This window comes from Ovis canadensis, chromosome 12 (genome assembly GCF_042477335.2).
Source record: "Ovis canadensis isolate MfBH-ARS-UI-01 breed Bighorn chromosome 12, ARS-UI_OviCan_v2, whole genome shotgun sequence".
Taxonomy (NCBI): Eukaryota; Metazoa; Chordata; class Mammalia; order Artiodactyla; family Bovidae; genus Ovis; species Ovis canadensis.
The window spans coordinates 25885078-25905364 of record NC_091256.1 but is presented as its reverse complement, the minus strand read 5'-3'; the positions used below and the strand labels follow the sequence as shown (position 1 = coordinate 25905364).

The 20287-nt window shown below is 35.0% G+C and overlaps 1 protein-coding gene across 3 annotated transcripts in view; it reads right to left on the bottom strand.

Annotated features, from left to right (window-relative positions):
- The window catches only part of BRINP3 (BMP/retinoic acid inducible neural specific 3), a 492323-nt gene that overhangs the window by 163331 nt on the left and 308705 nt on the right, over positions 1 to 20287 (bottom strand). For all 3 annotated transcript variants that reach the window (XM_069544560.1, XM_069544561.1, XM_069544558.1), the window contains exon 5: positions 7377 to 7482. In XM_069544560.1, coding sequence (XP_069400661.1) covers positions 7377 to 7482 — 106 coding nt within the window. The remainder of the gene's footprint in view (positions 1 to 7376; positions 7483 to 20287) is intronic.

The window sequence follows — 20287 nt, the reverse complement described above, 5'->3', positions numbered from 1 at the left end:
GTCAGTCTTGTAAAAATCTTGACAATTGTACTTATCCCATTTTTTCAGACTAATGCTACCATAGATTTGTCAGGAAAAGTACTTAGCACATATTTATTACTTTATTATTCATTTTTATTTCATCTCAAATAATATTGAATGCCTTCCATTTGGAAGAGACTTTCTAGGGAAAGTACAACATAAAGATGATGACCAATTCTTGCCCTAAAGGCATTTGCAATATATTTAGTAGAAGAGGCAATATAATATATAATATTAGAAGTATACAATGTTATTATACAATAGCACTTAATAAGTACTAGAGTCAGGCTACATATATTTCACTAGGTATAATTAATTGGTAAAGTAACCACATCAGGTTCATAAGATTAATAAAACGTTTCATTAAAAAGATAGACTGGAACATGATTTGATACATGGATACTTTTCAACTTTAAGAGATTTGGGGCAGCCATGGGATAATACATTAGCATATCACACACAAATGAACTATGGAACATATTTTTTTAATAGCAATTAGTAATATTGTTTTAATTCATATGCACTATGAGAATGCAATGAGTGAGTTTCTTAGAAAAATAAATCCAGGGTAATGTTATTGGGGCTCTTATTTCAGGATGAAGTACCAGGAATTAGTTCACTTGTATTTAAATGATGTTTAACCATGAAAGTACTCTGAGTAGTACTTTAATTTAGATGCAAAAGATATAAAGAAAAAAATTAATTTAGACAGAACACTAAAAATATCTAAACTAAGGAAAAGGGGATAAAAGGCAATTTTTTAGGAGACAGGAGAAGAGGAATGGGATCTACTAGACAGTACTTTATATGATGTAAGGCAGGTGAAATATGTCAAATGACTTGGAGGAGTAAAATGGTAAAGCTAGATATATTCTTAAATGTCTAGTCCTGTAGAACATCAAATGACTGTGTACTTCAGAAATATCTAATATCTGAAAATACTGATATTCAGTGTTAAAAACTGGCTAAGTCAGAGTTCCTGTTAATGAGACTCAGGACTTTAGACCAGATATATGGAACCCACTGATTATCTCAATTTAAAAAAATCAAAAGTGAAAAGAAAATCAGAGAATTTATATAACACTTAAAATGTCACAAACCAAGTAGTTACAGTATAATTTTCAATCTGTAAAAGTGATAGTGCCTTTGCAGAAACAGAAAAGGATGGAAAAGTAATTTGAGAAGGAAAGATTGCTGGCACAAAATGAGTTTAGCTTTAGACATGCAAGGATTTCTATTGCATGTTATCTCTGCTTTATATATTTATCAGTCTAAAGAAAGGAAACTGATATTCTGTAAAACCATATTAAAAATGACAGTTTTTTTTTGGAAAAGAGATTTACAGTCAGACCACTCAAAACTCTTTAACATTGAAACTAGATCATTAATGTAAACAATAATTAGTACCTAGAGAGAAAACTTGGACTGTTTTAACAGACAACTCAGAGGGATTGAGGGCTGTCCTATAGGCATTTTGTTAATGTACAGAAACAACAGAGTACAAATACTGATGAAACCATTATTAGAAAGTCTCCTCAATTATGAGACAAAGCTAAGGAAGAAGAGTTCTGAGCCTAGGGGATATTGTGAAAACGAGCATGTGAGGCAGGGTAAGTGTTACAAGCTGAAAACCCACTGAGTAAAATAAAACCGTGTCCAGTATTGGAGGACCAGTTTTTTTTTTTTTTCAACCAAACTTCTCACTAGGAACAACTAAAAAATATTTAGAAGGCATATTAAAATAATCTGTCTATACTATATAGCACAGGGAACAATAGTCAATATTTTATAAGGCAAAATAATCTAAAAAGTATGTGCAGAGAGATTCATACATATATATATATATGTGTCACAAAATCACTTTGCTGTACACTTTAAATTAACATGAAATTGTAAATAAACTATAATTCAACTTCTAAAAATCTGTTCAAAATGATCCAAAGTCCAATAAAAGTGAGGATGTCTACAACTACCATGACAAGAAAAGGATCCCTGAGGTGAACCACACAGCCTTTGTCTTAGAGTTTTGTCCAGTTAGCAAATCAAAAATTAAAGTTTAGAGCCAGTCATGATAAAAGATACTAAATTTATCCAGATTTTTTGAAATACATAAGGGCTATATACTCAAGCAGTAATTAAACAAAAATTTAGATTTCATAGGTTTAAAGCATACTTTCAAACAAGTCAGTTAAAATGGATTGAAATGCTACTGTGAATCAAAGTAAACTTTTTCTGAAGAAAAAAAAGATCAAGAATTTTAAGTTATTTTTATAAAGCACAGCATCAAATTTAATAAAAATAATGAGCATATAAATAAGAAAGAATAGTTTATCAAAAATGAACTATAAATTAATGTCAGTCACCTAATAAAGAATTAAACAAACACCATAGACAATTTTGACAAAGAACTGGAAACTAAAAATTATAACCAAATGGAAATTCTGCAAATAAAATATATATACATATACATACATACAAACACATGCACACATACATATAGGAGTTACCAATAATAGATTTAATAGCAGACTAGCCACAGCTGAAGAGATAAACAGCAAACTGGTATATATCATAAAAAATATTGAACACAGAATAATAAAATGGCAAATGGATATAAAGAACAGAAAACAGTAGAAAGGACACATAGTTCAGTCTCTTAGTCATGTCTGACTCTTTGTGACCCCGTGGACTGCAGCACACCAGGCCTCCCCATCCATCAACTCCCGGAGTCCACTCAAACTCAGATCCATTAAGTCGGTGATGCCATCCAACCATCTCATCCTCTCCTCATCCATCCCCTTCTCCTCCTGCCTTCAATCTTTCCCAGCTTCAAGGTCTTTTCGAAACAAGGAGTCAGTTCTTTGCTTCAGGTGGCCAAAGTACTGGAGTTTCAGCTTCAGCATCAGTCCTCCCAGTGAATATTCAAGACTGATTTCCTTTAGGATGGACTGGTTGTATCTCCTTGCAGTCCAGGGGACTCTCAAGAGTCTTCTCCAACACCACAACATCAATTCTTCTGAGCTCAGATTTCTTTATAGTCCAACTCTCACATCCACACATGACTACTGGAAAAACCATAGCTTTGACTAGACAGACCTTTGTTGGCAAAGTATTGTCTCCACTTTTTAATATGCTGTCTATGTTGGATATAACTTTTCTTCCAAAAGAAAAGACACATAGGTCATGACTAAATAATCTAATAACACAGTTAATTGGAACTTCATGATGAGAGTAGAGGAAGAAAGAAGCAATATTTGGTGAATAAAAACTTAAGAAATATAATAAATTCTTGAGACATGAATAAAGTTCTAATTTGCATCACACAAACATAAAGACTAGTAAGACAGACAATTGTGAAAATGATCAGCTGACCAGAGAACTTCAGTACTGTATAGCTCATGTCTCAACAGGCATGAGTTTGAGCAAGCTCTGGGAGATGGTGAAGGTCAGGGAATCCCAGCATGCTGCAGTCCATGAGGTCACAAAGAGACAGACACAACTGAGTGACTGAACAAAAAATAGCTCATGTACTACCTAAAGGAATATGAAGAGTGTGAAAACCTAAGGACTCCCTTGAATGTGATGAAGTTGATGTCTAAACTTTTTATCATACATTAAATAGATCAAAAGTAGGCAATGTCTTGTATTATAAATATCTTAAAATAAAAATATTACATGACATATCTGTATGTACTGGCGGAATCTAATGCCAGCAATCTGGCATCAATATTTTCCTTTAAAAAGAACAAGTGAGCAATGTGTATGTGTGTATGTATGTGTTGTGTGTGTGTGTGTTCTCTCCTTGAAGTCACCATTTCATTTCACTGTCCTACAAGTTTTTGTACTAATATATTACATTTTATTACTAAACATCTTTCTTTAATCACAGTCATGTCTCTACTATAAAAATCAATGATTGAAAAAATATATATGTTTTTCTGAAAATTATAAACATACAAAATTTTGTAGCATGAATTACATAAAATATAGTTTTCTAATAATGAAAAAATTTTAAATCACTATGATTTGAATTATTATAATTACTAATAATATACAATTAAATAGTTGTATGTATTAAAGTATTGATAAATAACTTTTAAAGACAAATGTTATCTGTTCCTTGAAAACGCATGATTTAATGAATTAATAGAGCTTTGTTAATTACTGTGGGATTTTTCTAGAAATATAAATTAATATGAATTATTTCAAAGTAAATTATTTGCCTTCTTTTAATTTTTGTATATGTGAGCTCTAAGAACCCTAGAAAAGGAAATGACAACCCACTCCAGTATTCTTGCCTGGAGAATCCCATGGACAGAGAAGACTGGTGGGCTATAACATGGAGTTGCAAGAGTCAGACATGAATTACTGACTTCACCACCACCAAGCCCTAAGAAAATGTGTTCCAACATATCAATAGATTAAAAAAAGGAAACAGGATAGTTTTTTAAGCAATATAATCAGACTTATTATAAGCAAAAAATAATTGCCTAGTGCTCCATCATTTATTATCTATTTGATAATACAGTCTTGTGCCAATTTTGCTGAAACAAAGCATTAGGAACCAACTGATGTGGAAAAATATTTGTTACCTAATCACATGGATCATTCACTTTCTGGGAACTTTACCAAAATATTACTACCAAAATTTAATAACTTTGAATTACTTCTGTTATCCTTTGACACAAATGTACCTTGTTTGATATGTTAAATTCTTAAGTGGGTTGAAAACTTGAAATATTCATTTCAATATGTATTTGCTAATATTCCCTATGAATTACATTTTGTTATATGTATTAAATGTATTTTCATCAATACTTCAGAGTAGTAGATATGGATCTTTCAATTAAAAAAAAAAAGTGTCTGCTCTGAAACCTGATTGACAAAGCCAGACAGAAAGGAGATAAATCCAGCTTACTCACTGCCAGGAAGCATTTGATTTCATTTGTTTAAGTCAAAATCAATGTGCTAATGTGTAATGCATCTCTCTGACATCTCATTTATGAATGTCAATTCTAACATAGATAGTTAAGTCATGGAATTCGTTTTGAATTTTTTGCCTAATGCTGTACCTCAGTAATTCTTATTGATGCTTTCTTTGCTCTGATAAAATTCTACTTCAGGAACAATTCTTTTTCTTCTAGAAGACCAGAGCTTCAGAAGAAGAAGGTCAATAATAGAGCTGAACTCAATATCTCCAAATGGACCAAACACTGATTCTAGTGCTTCACCTCATGCTTACAAGCAAAACACAAGGTCTCTCTCTCTCTCTCTCTCTCTCACACACACACACACACACACACACATCATCTATACCTATGCACATCTATCCATAAAACCAGCTAACTATGAAAGACACAAATACCTATGGTAGCACTTTAATAAAAGATTCATCTGAAACATCAGTTTTTGCAATTGCCACATATAGTGACCCAGGGTTTTATAAATACTTCTCAAAGAGATGTACCATGGTAACCTTCTGGAATTGGTGAGTGTTTTGCATTCCTTTTTTTCTTTTTAGTGGAGAAAGCCTACTATTTTTTGTTATATAATATTTGTATACATATATTTAATATATTAAAGGTGAGATTGAATAGGTGCAGCAGCATGATATTGTAAGTACAGATGAAATTTAAGAAAGAGTACATGGGATATTGAGGGTCTTGATATTGATTTTCACAGCATTATCTTTGCAAGGGACTTTGTGCACTGTGGTACAAATATAGTTGTAACTAGTCCTAGCAAGTAGTAAAATGTGAAAGAGATGAAGGTTTCTGCCTTACATAAATTGAAAGGAACAGAAAAAATAGTTACACAAAAGGGGCATGTCTCCTCATTTATTCCTTGTGCTGATTTTTTTCCAAGGCTGACAGGAGGTAGAAGTTTTATGTTTAAATATTATATTCTTAATACTGAACACAGTAAATCAATAGTGTTAATCCACAAAGATAAAAATCAAAAGTGTTAATAAATACAATTGGATCAATTGAAATAAATATATTTGATATAAAAATCCCTTGTCTTTTTTCTAGTAAAATTAACACTGTGATGGAAAGTCAATACATTTTAAAAAGGGGTGAATAGTAGAGAATCATAGGTAATAATGAGAGATTGTACTTCTATTTAAATTAGAGAAAATATTTCAATAACTTTAAAGCTAAGATTGACAATAATAACTTGGATAGCATTTAGAGTTTAAAAATTTAAGCACTTTCTCTGTGACTTTGTACAATTTAAATTGAATGAAATCTATTTATTAGTTAAGTTAAATTTAAATAACCTGATGCCTTTAAATTTTTAGATGGAAAAATTGAGGGAAAATCCCATAAACTTCTGAAATTTTAAACATTTTTATGTAAAACTGAATAATGCAAATAAAGCTTTAATTTAAGCAATTAAGGAAAGTAGACTAGAGAAGAACAACTCAAAATTACCCCTTTGATCAGTGAATTAAATTTAGATTATGTGTCATCAAAAAGGCATTTTTGAACTTATTCAGCTAGTACATGTTTAAACATGTGGATACATAACCTTTCCCTGTCTGTATGAATGAGTGATATACACATGCTTAAACATTTAGGGGATAAAATAAAATTATGGTTTTAAAAAGTTCCCTATTGAATTATTTCACAAAGTATAGTAATAGAAAGACAATAAATTATTACCATTATCATGAATCTATCTTTATAAAAGAAATAATGCAAGTATAAATATTTTGTTAATATACTCTTAGGTATATAACTATTTGTCAGAAGAGAAAGGCAGCCTTAACTATCATATTAAGTTATGTTTAAAATGTCAAAATTTCACATTACAGTATACTCAAATATGGTTACAAAAAGGGCTTCCCCCGTGCCTCAGCTTATCTTCCTGCAAGGTGGGAGACTTTTCGATCCCTGGGTTGGGAAGATCCCCTGGAGAAGGGAAAGGCTACCCAATCCTGTATTATGGCCTAGAGAATTCCATGGACTGTAAAGTCCATGGGGTTGCAAAGAGTCCAACACGACTGAGCAACTACCACTTTCACTTTCATGAGGAAGAAGTTAAAGCTCAAGGAAAGCTAAGGAAAACTGCTATTTATTGAGACAATGATTACTGTGTGGAAAAAAAATATTATCGTGATGTATTTTCAATTCTTATCAAGTATTTAATTTAAAAAGTAAAGTGAATTTTGACATTCTCTTCATCTGGTCTAGAATGTTTATATCAGTTAAAGATTAGAAGCCTTTTATAAGAATTTTAAAAGCCTAATACTGAACATACAGCTTATTAAAAAAAAGAGAAGAAGAAAGAAATCACAACTGGATAACTGTCATTCAGGCTCATAGAGAATTAATGAAATTTCAGCTACATACCTTGCAACTGAATCTTATTCTCAGGACTCTGAACCAGAACAGAACTGACAGAATCTAGGTTGTCATAGTTACTGCAGCCAAGAGGACCCGTTCGTGTTTCTGTTACCTGAAGAACAAAACATCAACTTTATTATACGTACCAGACCTTACTGTGTTCTTTCCATTCAATCTATTAATAGTTGTCACACACACGTACATTGGACAGTAAACATCACTAAAAAGTCTAGGATCTGATACACATCAACAATACACCTAAGCAGAAAGAAGACAAATGATGCCTTTATCTTCAATTCCATTTCCTTCCCTTTGGCCACGCATCAATCTTCAGAGAAAATAATGGAAGCCGTCTTTAGTCAACAACATCACTCATAAAAGGTTACCGATTTTGCCAAGACTGAATTTACCAAGATATGACAGAGCATGCTCCTTTAGGTAGAAAGCAAGTTTTGACTCATATGAGACTAGTTTCTTGTTTGTTCATCTCTCATCAATAAATCAAAACCATCTTCCAGGCTACTGTCTAAAGACTGATTTTATTATTTCATTTTTCTACTAAAAAAATCTACTATTTCCTACTCTTTTATGCTGGTATCAATATTTAAACTCTTCTGTGTGGCCTCCATCTGCCCCTCTTTTCCCAGAAGGCAGGCAATCTTGCCATCCAGTTGGACTTTGTTAATTCTCTGCCTTTGCTCATACAACATCCTTCACCTTATCCCACCTTTCTCCTTTCAGATAAATTGATTTTTTTTTTTACCCTCAAGATTGACCTTGTGTTCAAAAACCTACACAAAGTAGTCCCTAATGATTCCTACTTGTATTACTTCACCATTTGTATAAAGTTATGGTTTGCAGAGTCCAGCCTTAGCACTTAATTATGGAATCACATAGAGTGATTCCCCCCGCCCCCCCACCATGGGTATTGTGGGATGAATAGTATCAGATGAAATGCTTAAGTGATTATATCAGACTGGAAATTTATCCTGAGGATATTTTCTTTAATACAAATATATTTTAAAGCAGAGGAGTATTATAATCATTTTAGGGTTTTACAAAGATACTCTCAACAACCAGAAAGTTTTGCAAAACACTGTTGATCTCATTTCATTTCACAGTCCACAGCCACACAATGGCTTCCCAACTCGCTCAGAGTGAAAGCCAGAGCTCTTTGGTATGACTAAAAAGCTGCTCTATTTTCAAGATTCCCAATACCTCTCTAACTCATCTCTCCCTCTCTTCGTCATACTCCATCCCAAGCACAATGGCTTCTTTGCTGTTCCCAAAACACATTAGCTATTCTCTTGTCTCATGATTTTTGACTTGCTGTTCCTGTATCTGAAATGCTCTTCCTCAAAATATTTCTGAGCTCACTCTTTCACTTTCTTCATTTCTACTCAAATGTATCTCTCTCCGGATCACTTGGACTAACCAATGTTAAATGAACATACCTTCCCACATTTCTTTATTCCAACTATTATTTCCTCTGCTCCTTACCTGTCCTATCTTTTCCACAGTAGTTTCAGCTTATAACATGCTGCATAATTTATTCATTTATCATGATTATTGTCAATACCTCTCATTAGAATGCAAGCTCCACCAAGCACAGGGGATATTGCTTATTTGTTTACTGAACTATTTGCAGAACAAATCACGCTCTTGTGTAAACCCACAGGTATTAATACTAAGACAAAAACAAGAGGACAGTGTGAGGGGAAAGCCAAACCTAGGAAGATATTAATGTCATTATTAAGATAATGAAGGCCTGAGTGGGACAGTGGCAATATGATTTATCTGAAGAAGATGGTTTTGAAAAACTAGAACTAATAAGACTATGCAATGTTGAGAATGAAGTTTCTAGACTAAGTGATAACATTTAAATATAAGGCAAAGAAACTCCATTGTGAAGAGCATGTAAGGAAGCCTGATTTTGACCATTTTGACTATGACTTGAACAACACAGTAATTAACCTCCAATTAAAATAAATAAATTTATATTAAAAAAATACTATCGGGAGGGTGGTGGGAGGGATGTTCAAGTGCGAGGGAACATGGGTAAACGTATGTCTGATTCATGTTGATGTTTGGTAGAAATTGACACAGTACTATAAAGCAATTATTCTTTATTTAAAAATAAATATTTTTAAATTAAAAAAAAGAAGTGACAATGTGGTATATTTCTTGGAAGCTATGTCAAACATGGAATCACTATTTTGGGAGTCAAAAACACATAGGTGATAATCAAAGACAGGGCAGCGATGGACATGTCACCTCAGGTGCACGCAGAGAATGCATAATTGTATTATGAAAATTCTATCACATTTTCTAAACAGCAAGTCCTTTAGAATAACCCAGACTGGCTATGAGCACACACCAACCACTGGGGATGTGGTTTACTCTTTCTCTAACACCACGTAAACTTGTGTGCTCATCTACTGCTGCTCTCCAGTGGTGACATTGAATAGTCCTTCTTTCGTTCAGGAGAATAATTTCTGACATTGATGTGTCATGTACAGCCATGTACATAAGTATGCGTGTGTATAAATAATATTAAATATAAATGATTCATAACAAAGAATAACAGGAGAATTTTCTGTCTCTAGGATTTCCCAGGCAAGAATACTGGAGTAGGTTACCATTTTCTTCTCCAGGAAATCTTCCCAATCAAGGGATCGAACTCATCTCCTGCATTGGCAAGCTAATTCTTTATCACTGAGCCACCTGGGAAGACCATTTAGAATTTGAGATAATATAAATCTTCATCTTGTTCTATCAGGTAGTTTATTTCCCCCCCCCCCAACACACACCAAAACAACATACATACCACATTAATACACGCAAACTCTAATATTGCCATTTTAAGGAAGCTTTCTAAATAAATATTCTCATTGACATATGAGATCTTAGAAATTGGTATGTAATCCTAAACAGCTAACTGTTGAAAGAGGATAAACAAGATTATTTTTTCTCATTACAGACAATCCCTAATTCAATCACTATGTTCTTGAGAATAAATACAGGGGATTTAAATAAGAGTCTCACAAATTTTAAGAATATTTGAATATCTGTGTGTGTGTGTTCAGTTGCTCAGTAATGTCCAACTCTTTGTGACCCCATGGATGATAGCCTGCCAGGCTTATCTGTCCATGAGATTTCCCAGGTATTATCTCTATTTCTATCAATCATTTTATTCCTGCACCTCTAGAGTATACAATAATAATAATAATATTGCATATTCATATTTATAATTTTATTTTATACTTTATCATTCATAACTGACTTTACTAATCATTGTTTGATTTATTTATTTTTTTAATATTCAGTTTTTTATTTTTATTTTTACTTTATTTTACTTTACAATACTGTATTGGTTTTGCCATACATTGACATGAATCCACCACGGGTGTACATGCATTCCAGAATATGAACCCCCCTCCCACCTCCCTCCCCATAACATCTCTCTGGGTCATCCCAGTACACCAGCCCCAAGCATCCTGTAATCCTGCATCGGACATAGACTGGCGATTCATTTCTTACATGATAGTACACATGTTTCAATGCCATTCTCCCAAATCATCCCACCCTCTCCCTCTCCCTCTGAGTCCAAAAGTCCACTCTACACATCTGTGTCTCTTTTGCTGTCTCACATACAGGGTCATCATTGCCATCTTTCTAAATTCCATATATATGTGTTAGTATACTGTATTGGTGTTTTTCTTTCTGGCTTACTTCACTCTGTATAATCAGCTCCAGTTTCATCCATCTGATTAGAACTGATTCAAATGTATTCTTTTTAATGGCTGAGTAATACTCCATTGTGTATATGTACCACAGCTTTCTTATCCATTCATCTGCTGATGGACATCTAGGTTGTTTCCATGTCCTGGCTATTACAAACAGTGCTGCGATGAACATTGGGGTACATGTGTCTCTTTCAATTCTGGTTTCCTCGGTGTGTATGCCCAGCAGGGGGATTGCTGGGTCATAAGGTAGTTCTATTTGCAATTTTTTAAGGAATCTCCACACTGTTCTCCATAGTGGCTGTACTAGTTTGCGTTCCTACCAACAGTGTAGGAGGGTTCCCTTTTCTCCACACCCTCTCCAGCATTTATTGCTTGCTGACTTTAGGATCGCAGACATTCTGACTGGTGTGAAGTGGTACCTCATTGTGGTTTTGATTTGCATTTCTCTGATAATGAGTGATGTTGAGCATCTTTTCATGTGTTTGTTAGCCATCCGTATGTCTTCTTTGGAGAAATGTCTATTTAGTTCCTTGGCCCATTTTTTGATTGGGTCATTTATTTTTCTGGAATTGAGCTGCATAAGTTGCTTGTATATTTTGAGATTAGTTGTTTGTCAGTTGCTTCATTTTCTATTATTTTCTCCCATTCAGAAGGCTGTCTTTTCACCTTGCTTATAGTTTCCTTTGTTGTGCAGAAGCTTTTAATTTTAATTAGATCCCATTTGTTTATTTTTGCTTTTATTTCCAGAATTCTGGGGGGTGGATCATAGAGGATCCTGCTGTGATTTATGTCTGAGAGTGTTTTGCCTATGTTCTCCTCTAGGAGTTTTATAGTTTCTGGTCTTACATTTAGATCTTTAATCCGTTTTGAGTTTATTTTTGTGTATGGTGTTAGAAAGTGGTCTAGTTTCATTCTTTTGCAAGTGGTTGACCAGTTTTCCCAGCACCACTTGTTAAAGAGATTGTCTTTACTCCATTGTATATTCTTGCCTCCTTTGTCAAAGATAAGATGTCCATAGGTGTGTGGATTTATCTCTGGGCTTTCTATTTTGATATTTCTATATTGATCTATATTTCTGTCTTTGTGCCAGTACCATACTGTCTTGATGACTGTGGCTTTGTAGTAGAGCCTGAAGTCAGGCAAGTTGATTCCTCCAGTTCCATTCTTCTTTCTCAAGATTGCTTTGGCTATTCGAGGTTTTTGGTATTTCCATACAAATCTTGAAATTATTTGTTCTAGTTCTGTGAAAAATATCGCTGGTAGCTTGATAGGGATTGCATTGAATATGTAGATAGTATACTCATTTTCACTATATTGATTCTTCCTATCCATGAACGTGGTGTATTTCTCCATCTATTAGTGTCCTCTTTGATTTCTTTCATCAGTGTTTTATAGTTTTCTATATATAGGTGTTTAGTTTCTTTAGGTAGATATATTCCTAAGTATTTTATTCTTTTCGTTGCAATGGTGAATGGAATTGTTTCTTTAATTTTTTTTCTACTTTCTCATTATTAGTGTATAGGAATGCAAGGGATTTCTGAGTGTTGATTTTATATCCTGCAACTTTACTATATTCATTGATTAGCTCTAGTAATTTTCTGGTGGAGTCTTTAGGGTTTTCTATGTAGAGGATCATGTCATCTGCAAACAATGAGAGTTTTACTTCTTGTTTTCCAATTTGAATTCCTTTTATCTCTTTTTCTGCTCTGATTGCTGTGGCCAAAACTTCCAGAACTATGTTGAACAGTAGCAGTGAAAGTGGGCACCCTTGTCTTGTTCCTGACTTTAGGGGTAATGCTTTCAATTTTTCATCATTGAGGATAATGTTCGCTGTGGGTTTGTCATATATAGCTTTTATTATGTTGAGGTATGTTCCTTCTATTCCTGCTTTCTGTAGAGTTTTTATTACAAATGGATGTTGAATTTTGTCAAAGGCTTTCTCTGAATCTACTGCGATAATCATATGGCTTTTATTTTTCACTTTGTTAATGTGGTGAATTACATTGATTGATTTGCGGATATTGAAGAATCCTTGCATCCCTGGAATAAAGCCCACTTGGTCATGGTGTATGATCTTTTTAATGTGTTGTTGGATTCTGATTGCTAGAATTTTGTTGAGGATTTTTGCATCTATGTTCATCAGTGATATTGGCCTGTAGTTTTCTTTTTTTGTGATATCTTTGTCAGGTTTTGGTATTAGGGTGATGGTGGTCTCATAGAATGAGTTTGGAAGTTTACCTTCCTCTGCAATTTTCTGGAAGAGTTTGAGTAGGATAGGTGTTAGCTCTTCTCGAAATTTTTGGTAGAATTCAGCTGTGAAGCCGTCTGGACCTGGGCTTTTGTTTGCTGGAAGATTTCTGATTACAGTTTCAATTTCCGTGCTTGTGATGGGTCTGTTAAGATTTTCTATTTCTTCCTGGTTCAGTTTTGGAAAGTTGTACTTTTCTAAGAATTTGTCCATTTCTTCCACATTGTCCTTTTTATTGGCATATAATTGCTGATAGTAGTCTCTTATGATCCTTTGTATTTCTGTGTTGTCTGTCGTGATCTCTCCATTTTCATTTCTAACTTTATTGATTTGATTTTTCTCTCTTTGTTTCTTGATGAGTCTGGCTAATGGTTTGTCAATTTTATTTATCCTTTCAAAGAACCAGCTTTGGCTTTGTTGATTTTTGCTATGGTCTCTTGTTTCTTTTGCATTTATTTCTGCCTTAATTTTTAAGATTTCTTTCCTTCTACTAACTCTGGGAGTCTCCATTTCTTCCTTTTCGAGTTGCTTTAGGTGTAGAGTTAGGTTGTTTATTTGACTTTTTTCTTGTTTCTTGAGGTATGCCTGTATTACTATGAACTTTCCTCTTAGCACTGCTTTTACAGTGTCCCACAGTTTTTGGGTTGTTGTGTTTTCATTTTCATTAGTTTATATGCATATTTTGATTTAATTTTTGATTTCTTCTGTGATTTGTTGGTTATTCAGAAGTGTGTTGTTCAACCTCCATATGTTGGAATTTTTAATAGTTTTTCTCCTGTAATTGAGATCTAATCTTAATGCATTATGGTCAGAAAAGATGCTTGGAATGATTTCAGTTTTTTTGAATTTATCAAGGTTAGGTTTATGGCCCAGGATGTGATCTGTCCTGGAGAAGGTTCCGTGAGCACTTGAGAAAAAGGTGAAATTCATTGTTTTGCAGTGAAATGTCCTATAGATATCAATTAGGTCTAACTGGTCTATTGTATAATTTAAAGTTTGTGTTTCTTTATTAATTTTCTGTTTAGTTGATCTGTCTATAGGTGTGAGTGGGGTATTAAAGTCTCCCACTATTATTGTGTTATTGTTAATTTCCCCTTTCATACTTGTTAGCATTTGTCTTACATATTGTGGTGCTCCTATGTTGGGTGCATATATATTTATAATTGTTATATCTTCTTCTTGGACTGATCCTTTGATCATTATGTAGTGGCCTTCTTTGTCTCTTTTCACAGCCTTTGTTTTAAAGTGTATTTTATCGGATATGAGTATTGCCACTCCTGCTTTCTTTTGGTCTCTATTTGCGTGGAATATCTTTTTCCAGCCCTTCACTTTCAGTCTGTATGTGTCCCTTGTTTTGAGGTGGGTCTCTTGTAAGTGGCATATAGAGGGGTCTTGTTTTTGTATCCAGTTAGCCACTCTTTGCCTTTTGGTTGGGGCATTCAACCCATTTACGTTTAAGGTAATTATTGATAAGTATGATCCAGTTACCATTTACTTTACTGTTTTGGGTTTGGGTTTATACACTCTTTTTGTGTTTCTGTCTAGAGAATATCCTTTAGTATTTGTTGGAGAGCTGGTTTGGTGGTGCTGAATTCTCTCAGCTTTTGCTTGTCTGTAAAGCTTTTGATTTCTCCTTCGTATTTGAATGAGATCCTTGCTGGGTACAGTAATCTGGGCTGTAGGTTACTGTCTTTCATCACTTTAAGTATGTCTTGCCATTCCCTCCTGGCCTGAAGAGTTTCTATTGAAAGATCAGCTGTTATCCTTATGGGATTCCCATTGTGTATTATTTGTTGTTTTTCCCTTGCTGCTTTTAACATTTGTTGTCTTTGTGTTTGATCTTTGTTAATTTGATTAATATGTGTCTTGGAGTGTTTCGCCTTGGGTTTATCCTATTTGGAACTCTCTGGGTTTCTTGGACTTGGGTGATTATTTCCTTCCCCATTTAGGGAAGTTTTCAACTATTAGCTCCTCAAGGATTTTCTCATGGTCTTTCTTTTTGTCTTCTTCTTCTGGGACTCCTATAATTCGAATGTTGGAGCGTTTCATATTGTCTTGGAGGTCTCTGAGATTGTCTTCATTTCTTTTAATTCGTTTTTCTTTTTTCCTCTCTAATTCATTTATTTCTACCATTCTATCTTCTATTTCACTAATCCTATCTTCTGCCTCCGTTATTCTACTATTTGTTGCCTTCAGAATGTTTCTGATCTCATTTATTGCATTATACATTATATATTGACGTTTTTTTAATTTCATCTAGGTCCTTGTTAAACATTTCTTGAATCTTCTCAATCCTTGTCTTCAGGCTATTTATCTGTGATTCCATTTTAATTTCAAGATTTTGGATCATTTTCACTATCAATATTCAGAATTATTTCTCAGGTAGATTCCCTATCTCTTCCTCTTTTGTTTGGTTTGGTGGACATTTCTCCTGTTCCTTTACCTGCTGAGTATTCCTCTGTCTCTTCATCTTGATTATATTGCTGCATTTGGGGTGGCCTTTCTATATTCTGGGAATTTGTGGAGTTGTCTTTATTATGGAGCTTCCTCACTGTGGGTGGGGTTGTATCAGTGGCTTGTCAAGGTTTCCTGGTTAGGGAGGCTTGTGTTGGAGTTCTGGTGGGTGTAGCTGGGTTTCTTCTCTCTCGAGTGCAATGGAATAACCAGTAATGGGTTATGAGACGTCAATGGTTTTGAAGTAACTGAGCTGCCTGTATATTGAAGCTCAGGGGTGTGTTCCTGTGTTGCTGGAGAATTTGCGTGGTATGTCTTGCTCTGGAACTTGTTGGCCCTTGAGTGGAGCTTGGTTTCAGTGTAGGTATGGAGGAGTTTGGTGAGCTCCTATTGATTAATGTTCCCTGAATTCAGGAGTTCTCTGATGTTCTCAGGCTTTCGACTTAAGTCTCCTGCTTCTGGTTTTCAGTTTTATTTTTACAGTAGCCTCTAGACTTCTCCATCTATACAGGACTGATAATAAAACATCTAGGTTAAAGATGAAAATTTTCTCCACATTGAGCGACACCCAGAGAGGTTCACTGAGTTACATGGAGAAGAGAAGAGGGAGGGAGTAGTTAGAGGTGACTGGAATGAGATGAGGTGGGATTAAAAGAGGAGAGAGCAAGCCAGTAATCACTTCCATATGTGCACTCCACAGTCTGGACCGCTCAGAGGTATTCACGGAGTTATACAGGGAAGAGGAGAGGGAGGAAGTAGACAGAGGTGGTCAGGAGGATAAAAGAGGGAAATGAAAAGGAGAGACAAATCCAGCCAGTAACCAGTTCCTTAGGTGTTCTCCACCGTCTGGAACACACAGAGATTCACAGAGTTGGATAGAGAAGAGGGAGGGAAGAGACAAAGGCCACCTGGTGGAGAAAAAGGAGAGTCCAAAGGAGAACAGAGTGGTCAAGCCAGTAATCTTGCTCTCAGGTAAGATTGGGTAGTGAAGTTTGGGTTTTTAAATGCACAAAATTGACAACAAAAACCAAAAAGCAAAGATTAAAAATCTAGAATAGAGGTTGGATTTTCAAAAATACAATATTAAAGAAAAGAAGAAGGAAAAAAGAAAACAAAAAACAAAGCCACAAGAAGTATTATAAAACACCAACAACAACCACACAAAGAGTATATATGGTGTTTGCTTTAAAAGTCTTTTTTTTTAAAAAAGTAAGAGTAGGTTATAGAAATAAAAATTAAAGGAGAAATAGAGGACTTAACAATTTTAAAAAGTTAGGGGGAAAAAAAAAGAAGAAGAGAAAGAAAAGAAGAAAAAACAACCCCACAACAGCATCAACAAAAAACAAACAAAAAATTTAAAAAAAAAAAAGGAATGATTGTAAAAATAGTAAAGATATTTCTGGCCCTTTCTCTGCTGTTGTGGGCAGTGTGGGGTCACTTCCAAGGAGGTGCCCTCTGTTTAACTTCTTCTGTTTGCTGGTCTCTTCAGTGTCTGATTTCCATCCTGACATGGGGAGGGGCGGTGGTGGACACTTTTTTTTTATTTTTAGGCTAACTTGTTCAGTCCCGCTGTGGGGAGGGAAGGATGCTGCAAACAAATAACACTGTCGTGTGCACGAGCCCCGCTGGGCCTGTCCCTGCTCACAGCGCACAAACCGCTCCAGCTCTACATTGCTCAGCCAGGAACTGTCTGAGGTCGGCCCTAGGCTGCGTGCATCTCTCTGGTCTAAGCTGCTCAGGTTCAGCGCTCAGGTAGCCTTCAGAGGCGCAGATTCGGTTGTTGACTGCATTTTGTGCCCTTCCCAGGTCCCAGTATCTCAGGTGTTTGGCGAGCACGGTTGCTGCGACTTGACGCCTTTCCTGTCTCTGCTGCTCAGTTTTCTGGGTGTACCGCTGGCACCTCTTGTGAGGCAGATGGTGATTGTCCAGCACCCCCAGAAGTCTTAGCAAAGAAGCCTGCTTGCAGTTTGGTAGGTAAAGTCTCTCCGGGGCTGTGATTGCCCCTTTCCAGCCCTTACGGCTCTGGCTGCCTGTCCCCGGCGGGGGATGGTCTACAACTGGGTATTTCCATTCCGTCCTTTGTTCTGTGTGCGGTCCTAGTGGTGTCTTATGTTTGAGCTTTTCGCGTGGTAGCTATCCCACAGTCTGGTTTGCTAGCCCAAGTTAGTTCGTTCTGGTTACGTGTGGGGCATTCCTGCCCGATTCTTACAAATCACTGCAGCCCGCACCTCCCACACCTCCCTGCCCTGCCCCGACTTGTTAGTGGCGGATGCAGGCATCTGTGCTGCTTTTCCACTGGGGGAGTTACTGTTGGGCTTGTAATCTGTTGGTTTTAATTATTTATTTATTTTTCCTTCCTGTAATGTTGCCCTCTGTGTTTCCAAGGCTCACCACAGACTCGGCAGGGAGAGTGTTTCCTGGTGTTTGGAAACCTCTCTTCTTAAAATTCCCTTCCTGGGACAGAGCTCCCTCCCCACCTCCTTTGTCTCTCTTTTCATCTTTTATATTTTTCCTACCTGTTTTTGAAGACAATGATCTGCTTTTCTGGGTGCCTGATGTCCCCTGCCAGCATTCAGAAGTTGTTTTGTGGAGTTTGCTCAGCATTGAAATGTTCTTTCAAGGAATTTGTGAGGGAGAAAGTGGTCTCCCCATCCTATTCCTCTGCCATCTTCTAATATTCCCCTCATTGTTTGATTTAATATAAAGTTCAAAAACTCTAGCATGTTCAATGTTGCAAATCTATTTTTTGAATTGTACTATTTTTAAAGAACCTACATGTCAATCTAACAAATATGTCTATAATATTTTATATTTTCAATGCTAATGAAAGGAATAAAAATGAAAAGAGAGTAATAAAAGCTAACTTAATGTATAAACATTTGTATAAAGATGCTAACTCTCCAAAAATGAATTCTGTAGTTGTGCCACAACTGATTTCAACTCTGTTTATCAGCAGGCAGATGAGCATCTGACTTAGAGGTTTTCATATGTAATGTAACAAAGGAAGCTAAATTCAGTAGCTAAACATAAAAATGATGAAGACTAACAATAACCCAGTACTGATAGCCTTCAGTGTTTTTAGAAATGACATGCAGAGTAAAAAAACATGTTTTTCTTTTAATCAATTATCTCTTGGTGAGAGGATGCTGAAACAAAGGAAAATCGATTTTAGGACACAAAAATGATATCCTTTCTGAAGTGTTACATTGATTTGTGGTTTTATCTGAATATCATGAGGAAAATTAAGGGGCTGGGAAGCTGAAGAGTGGTATTTTGTGTACAAGAACAGAAACTATGACTTGGCCAGCTGTAAAATCAAAACTTTTAAAAATGTACTGATAGTTAGCAAAAATTTGTCTTCACACTGTAACAAATGTGCTCTTCTCTAATTGACAACTGGTGTAAACTGTTTTTAAATATGTTGTTAAAATTCAGAGAGGATATTAAAAGTATTAAGTGAAAAATATGACCATGTTTTCATTTCCACTTTTCCTATATTGTTTCTATTTTGTTTCATTAAACCATCTATCATTTTTACAATCAGAGAAGTTCACAGAGAATAAAAGAAAATAAATAACTTTCTTATTAAAAGGGATGACTTGGAATTATATAAATAATAATACAGATTCAAATTTATTTAGGTTAAAATAAAATGGCATCAATAATTCATTTGGAAATAAGCATGTTTTGTTATTTTTGATCATTTTCTGGGTCTTACATATCCTAAAGGTAATATAAGCACCATGCCACAAAAATGAATTGGATTTATAAAATTAATTCAATAATAATCAGATTTGCTTGAATCTCAAACAAAAAAACAAGAATAGAAAAAAGTTAAAACAGTGAAAAAAAAGTGGAACAAAAAAGAGTAATCAAACAAAAAACACACCATATTCTTAAAGGAAAATAGTATTATTACCGAGTCTGTTGCTTTATTAGTAAAATTATCACATTGTATCTTTAAAATATTTCTGATCATCAGAACTCCACCACTTACTAGATCTAAGTTTCAAGTTTCTGTCCAGTGAAATAGTTAAAATTTTCTTACAGTCTGAAGAGTTCGTGAAGAAACATGAGATAACCAATGCTATGTGCTTATCATGGGCCTGGAGGACAGTAATGATTGCACAGCAAGTGTAAAGTATGTGTAAGTGTTCACTTTTGAAAGGCAGAGGCACAATAATAACCCTGTGGTAAACTTTTTGGAATCATTCACAGCCTACTTCTAAGACTATAAAATTGTATTTTTTTTTTCTGACATCAGGGCTGCATATTAACATTTTTCTTTGAAAAGAGAATAAGAGTGCCTATATTTTAGGTAATCTTAAATCAAGTTTTAGTCATGTCTGACTCTTTGCAACCCCATGATATGTTGCCCACAAGGCTCCTCTGGCTATGAAATTCTCCAGGCGAGAATCCTGGACTGGGTAGCCATTCCCTTCTTCAGGAGATCGACTGCACCCTTAAAT